Here is an 8,296-nt window from a genome sequence, read left to right as displayed (position 1 = left end):
TACAGGCAGTGCTAAAACCATGTTTCTTTTAGTTCACTTGTTCATTTATTTAGCCTTTGAGAACACAACAATGAACTAAAAAAGCCCTTGGCCACATGGTGTTCATACTGTGGGCGGAAATAAAACAGGGATCAAACCAAACAAACATGTACGTATTGCAGAGCCACGTGAAGGATTGTGGGAGTAGAGAGCTGAATAGAAATGCCACCAGGCTGGGTTTAAGAAGAGGGTCCTGGTGTGTAGGAAAGGACTCCAAAGTCCTTGATACCAAGATTACCTTCTATTGTTCAGTTGTATTCCAGGTCACTGTTCAGTGATGCTCAATAATTTCCTTCAAAAGGGCATTCCCTCCTCCTTGGCTACTGGACAGGACAGCCTCCTGCCTTGAAGAACATTTCATCTTGATTGTATGTTAGATGGAATAAACGCAATTGGACAGAAAGAAAGGGGTGATTAAGAACCCATGCATAATTGGCTCCCAAATCTGGTTCAGGACGTGAGCATCTCTTAAGAAAAGCCTGTTCCGAGCAAGTGCTTATTTTTGGTTGAAATGTCAGGGAAGGAGAATGGAGCAGGAGTTTTCCAAGTTGTTATTAGATTGTCTTGTTGTTAAAGTCCAGGCTACTCTAGTTATTGAACAAAATTAGGCTTGTCCAGAATAGGGTTGCTCAAAAGAGAGCAGAAGCCTTAGCTACAGAGGCAACCTATGAGCCATAAATACCCATCACCCATTCCCTAAGCAGGAGGTATAGGCAAAGGTGCTTGCTGTGTAGTGGAGAAAGAGGAGGATCGGGTTCAATGCGAAAACCCATGTTTCTTTCACCCTCCTAGGAACTACCTACCAAGCTGGGTAGTGACAGGGATATGGGAACACAAAGAGGCAACTTCAAATGCAGACTGTGAAGGGTAGGAGTGTGGAGGCGGCAACATCTGTCCCCATAAGTCTGCGCTGGAGGGATCAGTTTGAGTTCAGTTCAGTCGGACACAAACTAAGCAACCACTCAGTGTTGCATGCTAGTCTGTGCTGTGCCCTGAAATTATAAGGCAGTCACAGTCCCGTGGGAGAGACAGGTCGGTGGGCCATAATTGTGGAGAGTTTTCTTCTATGTGTATTTTTAAATTTTTGTTCATACAGAGTAAAGGGTTGTATGATGGTATTTTCACACCCATGCGGCCTTATACTTTGTTCTAATTAGTAATTCTGGTTAGAACAGAATCAAAGGATGGGGTATGGTAGTGCATGCCTATAATTCCAGGACTTGGGAGATGGAGCAGAAAGGTCCAAAATTCAAGGGCAACTTTAACTACATCTTGAGCTTGAGGCCAGCCTGGTGACATAAGACATTGTCCCAAACGCAAATCAAAGTCATAAACAGTCAAGACCCACCTTCCCCTGGATAGGTTATCAAAAGATGGACAGAGATTTTTAAGTGTAGTCTAACATGTGACTAGGAGGGAGCCTGGGGAGGGAGAAATGAGAAAACCACATAAACAGATCAGTGAGATTCCAGAGAACAGGGTGTGGAGAAGAGGTGGACCTTCACTGGCCAGTCACAGTTTTGTGGTATTTGTGTGTTGGGTTAACAGGGCATTCAAAACTACATTGCACTGAAGATCCCTGTCAGAAATAGGGTGCCCACTCCACTTAAGTCTAAGGTTGTGTTTCTAAAATGAACTTGGTGTTCCCTGTTTTTTTATTCTTTAATGGAGCCTCATACATTAACAATTTAATCATTAATTTTAATTCTTACTATATAAGTTACATTTCTGAAACAAAAGGTACAGCTTACTACCTCAGATTGACAGTTGTCTCCAGAGGGTGTTTCCCTCTCAAGTTCAGGTTACAACGGTCTCTATCATGTGTGAACAAACCAGGGCATAGGTACGTGCAGAGAGAGATTCTAAGACATCTGTGTCTCTGCTGGCCTGCCTTGCTCCTTTGCTTTTGTCCAGTGACTGCCTTTCCCTCCTGCTCACCATCCAGCTGTGACCTTGGTGGCTTGGCCTTACTGCTTTTCTTTGTCACCACTACATCAGCCACCAAATCCTGGCAGTTGTTTTTCCAAATCTAAGTCTGCATCAGTCTTGTGAGAATCTCTACATTTGTCTCATTTTCCCGTCTCTCTCATTTTGCTTCCCTCCAGTTGAGTTTCCGTAAACAGAACAGTAGCTGTTCCATAGGGATCTGATGGTGCCTCTCCCTTCTACAACCTTTCAGTGAATGAATTTCAGAATAGTTACTAGGACCTTCCATTCAGTGTACCAGAACTCACTGCAGTTTGGTTCAAATTTCTCTGGACCTATTTCCTATTCATGTCCTGCTTGAGCTATGCTTGCATCTTTTAAAAGTTGTCTTATGCCAGGTAGTGGTGGTGCACGCCTTTAATCCCAGCACTTGGGAGGCAGAGACAGGTGGATTTCTGAGTTCGAGGCCAGCCTGGTCTACAGAGTGATTTCCAGGACAGCCAGGGCTACACAGAGAAACCCTGTCTCAAAAAGCCAAAAAAAAGTCTTATTGCTTCTTGAATCAAGTGAAATCTCACTTCTTCAGAGACATTTCCTAACTCCATCTAGCATTTGGCTTGTGGTGATTTTCATCTCTGCAGTTGATGAAGAGTCGTGTGGTTTAGTGACTGATGTTTGTTAACCCACAGACTGAAATCCTAGAGTCAGGACCACTCAGGACTGTCTGTAACTTAATAGCTACAGGACAGCTCTAGAGCCTGCTTCTAGGGCACAGTAAGACTGGTAAATAATCATAGGAATATATGATTATTCATGTTCCATTCTTCTCTACAGGCTTTGTTTTGTTTTTCGAGATAAGGTTTCTCTGTGTAGCCCTGGCTATCCTAGAACTTGATTTGTAGACCAGGCTGGCCTTGAACTCACACAGATCTGCCTGCCTCTGCCTCCTGAGTGCTATGATTAAAGGATGTACCACCACGCCTGGCTTACTCAGGGACTCTTTAGATAAAAACAAAAAGACTACCTCTCCAGTGCCAGAAACGCTTACATACCAACTCAAAAGCCATCAACAGACCTGCACAGCTCTCATCCTACACAACCTAGACTATAAATCATCAGTATTTTAAATGTAATCTGACAGATGAAAAATAATTAACATGGGGATACATACAAGGGATGCTTTGATGTCTATTTATAGTCCAATGGGATCCAGAGCCGATTTCTCTTCATTTGTTGATATTCAGATTCTGGTGCCTGGCTCACTTAACCCAACTCACCAGAAGGGCAGGGTTATCCAGAATTCCAACGCTTCATGTGGAATTTCAGTGTGTGATGTAACTGTCAACACTGCTAGTGTCTACTGAGAAGCACCTTTCCCTGCTATACAGGTATGCCCATAAAGCTAGGTTACACCGAAGGCCATGGATCAGAATCAAGAGTTTGTAGTTTGCACACACACTCTTGTGGCATAAACACACAGAGACACAGATGCTAATACTTTGCAAATTTCAGGCATTAAGTTATCTCAGTGGCTAAAGAAGTAACTCCACAGAAACGGGAGGATATGCTGCCTCCCTCTTCCTTGGACACATTCATATTTGTGAGGATGGTTGTGAGGTATAAACAGTGCTTTTTAAAGCTTTGGTTCCTTCTGAATTTCAAGATGTCTATGAACCTTCCCAAATATCCCTTAGGAGAAGTGTTTACTTCTTACTTTAACACCTCACTCCTCCCTCGACAGCCAGAGCCACTGATGCTCTGAGCTTCAACACTGAGGAAAACATCTTTGGGCTAAGTCTCTAGATTTTTAAGCCTGTGAGAATATGGAGTCTCTACTACATTCAGCAAGATAAACACTATTGGCCTCAGGATGCAGAGACCTTGACTGATTAGCTTAGTTGGTTGGTTGGAGAAACGTGGCAAGAAGGCACAGGAGCCTATTATCCTCCTGATCCCATATGTTGAATACCAGCTCAGGTGCAAGACTAAAGGGAACCTCCAGGGTGCAATATATGCCACACGAGTATGTGTGCAGAGCCCTGTGATTGGTATTACTGCTGTGACATTTTTATGGTAGAGTGAGGGGCCAGTGGCCTAGTCCTGCCTCACTGCTATTACCTGCCTCATTTCCTACCAATATAGCTGACTTTACTTGATGGGGTAGAAGCCATGAGGATATTCATCTGTGGAGCCTCTGTTGCTCATTTAGAAAAATGGACTGGTATCTGGGAACCCTGAATTCAAACCTCAGTACCAAAGTAATAACAAGTACCAATAAATAAAATAATGGCATGACTAAGGCTCTAAAAACAACAATAACAACAACAACAAAGCAATGGGAAGCTGTTCTAGAGATCAAAATGTCTGAGTTGGATTTAGTTAACTAAGGGTAGAACTATTCCATTGCCAATGACTTGTGTTCATGGTGGATTAGACATTTCTATCTGGACTACTGATCTCATGGGCATGGGGGTGGGTGCTAAGTAGGATTCAAACAGTTGTATATGGTACCATATGTCTTTCCTCCTCCTCCTCTCCCCTCCTCCCACTCCCCTTCCCCCTGCCTCTCCTCATCCTCCTCCTGAAAAGTGATTGTTTCTGCTTTCCTTCTCTGGCCAGGTGCTGGACTGGATTGAAAACCATGGCGAGGCCTTTCTCAGCAAACACACTGGGGTTGGCAAGTCCTTGCATCGAGCACGGGCACTACAGAAGAGACATGATGACTTTGAAGAAGTGGCTCAGGTATGATACTTTGTGTGTGTGTGTGTGTGTGTGTGTGTGTGTGTGTGTGTGTGTGTGTATGGTTAAATTTGTGGTCAAATAAGGCTCTGATGTTGGATGTAGACATGTTGGGTTGATCGTCAATATCTGCTGGTCTATCTTCCTGGCCTAATATAAAAAGGTCTTGTCTTCCCTTGGATGCCACTGTGTAGACACCCTAGCTCAAAGTCTTAGAAAATTTTCCTACTGCTATGATCTAAAAAATGTCTTGTCCACAAGGTGGTGCTGGCAGGAGATTAATGTCATTAGACCCATCATCAGACCAAGGTTCCTGCTTTTCACTGTCATTGCTGATAAATGGAAGTTAAAAACTACCCCTGCCCTGCTTGCAAAGCTGTGTGCCATCCAAGACCTGAGGGAAGAGTGATGCCCAATTGTCAGCTATGTACCTATAGGGCAGATATGCCCAGAGAATGTTCTAAGAATCACTTCCATCTTTAATTTAAAATGTACTCAATATTCAGTCTACTCAGTATTTAACTGAGCACACACATTAAAAACAAGAGCACTGTTTTCTAATTTGAGCAACACTATAGTTTGAGTAGCTGGTTATTAATCTCTAGAACCTTACTCTGTTATATTTTGTCTATTGGGATATTTTCCAAGTAGATCCTGAAAACCTTCATCTTCAAGATGAAGTATTGCTGCACAGCTGTTTTGGTTTGCTTGTTGTTTGTTTGTTTTTAGGAATGATCAGTTGCAGTGGAAAATAAAACTCTTAAGAATAGGGTTAGGGAGGAAGTCCAAATGTGCCATAGAGGTCAGAACTGGACTGTAGGAGTCTGTGTGGTAAAGTGATGAGGATGACAAAGCTATATCATGTCCTATCACAGCTTTAACTGAGTCCGCCTGCAGACAGCCTTCAATGTAGATGCTACCCTGAGCATTGTGCAGAGCCTGAGCCCTTACTTTAGAAGGCAAGCAGTGCCTGAGCCCTTATCTTAGAAGGCAAGCAGTGCCCTATAGGTTCAAAAAGAGGACCCACAGAGAATCAAATGAGGAGAGAGGAGCAATGGAGCATCGCTGTGTCTCAAGGAGACCTTCTGAGGGGATGGGGACAAAAATGACCATGGTCATACAACAGACAGAAAGCCCGTTCAAAATTATCTGAATTCAGGCAATGTGAGTGGTGGGAAAAGCCACACGTGACAACCTAGGCATGGTGACAGGGATATAAAACCACACACCACTGTGGAAAACGATGCCGATTCCTCAAAAAATTTAAAGTATAATTACAGCAAGATACTCCCAAGAGGAGTGAAATAAGGGTTTCTGTACCTCATATTTCCCAGAAGCATTTTTCCCAATAGCCCAAAGGTGTAAACAGCACATATATCACACTCATCAGAGGATGGACAATGAGTAAATGTGCTATATACATACAATAAATTCAACTTTAAGGGAGGGGGGAATGCTAGCACATGATAGAGTGTTGATGAACCTTGAAGTCTTATGCTAAGGAAAGTAGACCAGTCATAATAGGAGCTTTTAGCTCATCCTGCAGATGGCACTGATGAAGATAGAGAGCCTGATGTAGCCAAGTACATAGGAATAGAAGAGAAAGGTGGTTGTCAGGTAGTAGGAAAGCGGGGGCATTACAGAGTCACAAAGTTTTGAGTTTGCAAGGTGAGTTCCTGAGATATGTGGTTATGATGGTTGCACAGAACTTACACTTACAATTGGGAAAATGGTTTTATGTTGTATTATTTTATCATGTTTTTAAATATAATATTTTGGTTCTTTGACAATTTGTTCATACAATGTATTTTGGTCATATTCACTCCTTACTTTTCCCAGATCGGCTCTCTACCCTCTACTGACTCTCAACTTTGTGTCTTTTGTTAAAAAATAAAAATAAAACTTACTAAGTCCAATGTACTGCTCATGTATACATGGGTATAGGGACATCCACTGGAACATACTCTACCTACCAGGCCACACCTTTAAGGAAAACTTGACTCCCTTCTACAGAAACCATGAGCTGCAAGAGATGAGGGCTCATGAGCCACTCTCTCTGTGGTTTAACACACTTTTTTAAAATCGTCCTAGTCATATGAATATGCTCTGCAGGACAAACTGTACTTGATCAACATTGTGTGGACATGGGTACTGTAAGGGCTCTGATAAACAAGATACAGCCCCAACCTAAAATATCTTGGTTACCGGATGCTCTTGGTATCTCTTTAGTCTATTAGGACACAAGAGATGGAAGAGACCATGTGCATCCATCTACAGTAGTAGCTTTCAACCTTCCTAAAGCTGTGACCCTTTAATACAATTCCTCACATTGTGGTGACCCCCAACCATAAAATTATTTCATTGATACTTCATAAGTAATTTTGTTATGAGTTATAATATAAGTATCTGATAGGCAAGATATCTGCTATGCACTTCCCCAAAGGGTCTCAACTCACAGTTTGAGAACTACTGTTCTACAAAGAGTAGAGCTGTTAAACCTGTAGTGGTTTTTCAGAGTAGAGCCATCCCATATCTTTACTGTCCCTTTTCTCTGGGCTGTCTTGTAGTCCAGACCATCATTTTTCTGGGAGCATGTCATTAAAGCACCCTCAGCCATGACCCAGCTCAGCTTTCCTTGATGTCTTCTCATTGTCTATAATAGGCTGTGGCCTCAAAGGCATTTGCAGTCTTGGTTTGTAGGCCACAGGGGGACTGTTGGCTTTTGTGTATTGTTACATTCAAATAAGTCAGTGTCTACTACGACCCCATTTCTTCTGACTCCTCCAGCAATGCCTGATACCCTTGTGGAACAATGCATTCCACTTACAAGCAGAGGCCACTAGCTTAAATTCATATGAAAGAAAGAATTTTTTTGAGCTATGGAGAGATAATGTCAGCTTTGTTTTATAAAAGACAACATGGAGACTCAGAAATCTCTTTAATGTCCACATCATCTTGCTTCTCAGGAGCTCTGCTGAGATTATCCAGGTATATCAAGTTCCAGAGATAGCTTTGTATCCTTGTTTCATCTTTATTGTATAGAGTATCTGAGTATAAAAATTCATTTCTCAGTCTCCATTGTCATACACAGTATGCACGACCAAAAGAAAGAATGGGGAGGGTGAGGGCGCAGCAGTACTATCCTGTTGGGCAGCTGCTGCAGTTTTTCTGTGAAATAATTCATATTTCTTTACATGGGATTTATGGTTAGACTATTAAAAAAAAAAAACAGAAGGGAGCTCTAACTTCCAAATGACTCAGGAGCATGTCATCTATAAAGAAGAGCAAGGTAGACCAAAAGAGAACCGCCTAAGCAAGTGTCATGAGGATTTGTGGCTGAGCCAGTAAAGGTGGAAGTTGTAGTTTGGAAATCAATCAAAACTCTTTCTTTGTCCTATCCCCCGCTCTGAACTATTTAATCTGTTTGGCATTCTTTAATTGATAAGTTTATGTAAGAAAATCAAACAACAGTGGTGCCTTTAATCCCAGCACTTGGGAGGCAGAGGCAGGTGCATTTCTTAGTTCAAGACCAGCCTGGTCTACAGAGTGAGTTCTAGGACAGCCAGGGCTATACAGAGAAACTGTCTTAAAA

The 8,296-nt window shown here is 42.3% G+C and overlaps 1 protein-coding gene across 22 annotated transcripts in view; it reads left to right on the top strand.

Moving 5' to 3' along the window:
* Positions 1 to 8,296, top strand: part of Kalrn (kalirin RhoGEF kinase) — a 604,914-nt gene that overhangs the window by 264,008 nt on the left and 332,610 nt on the right. For all 22 annotated transcript variants that reach the window (XM_031363740.1, XM_031363737.1, XM_031363736.1 and 19 more), the window contains exon 10: positions 4,585 to 4,707. In XM_031363740.1, coding sequence (XP_031219600.1) covers positions 4,585 to 4,707 — 123 coding nt within the window. The remainder of the gene's footprint in view (positions 1 to 4,584; positions 4,708 to 8,296) is intronic.

This window comes from Mastomys coucha, unplaced genomic scaffold, assembly GCF_008632895.1.
Source record: "Mastomys coucha isolate ucsf_1 unplaced genomic scaffold, UCSF_Mcou_1 pScaffold12, whole genome shotgun sequence".
Classification (NCBI taxonomy): domain Eukaryota; kingdom Metazoa; phylum Chordata; class Mammalia; order Rodentia; family Muridae; genus Mastomys; species Mastomys coucha.
Note: the sequence above shows the minus strand (reverse complement) of the source record. Positions and strands in the feature narration are given on the sequence as shown.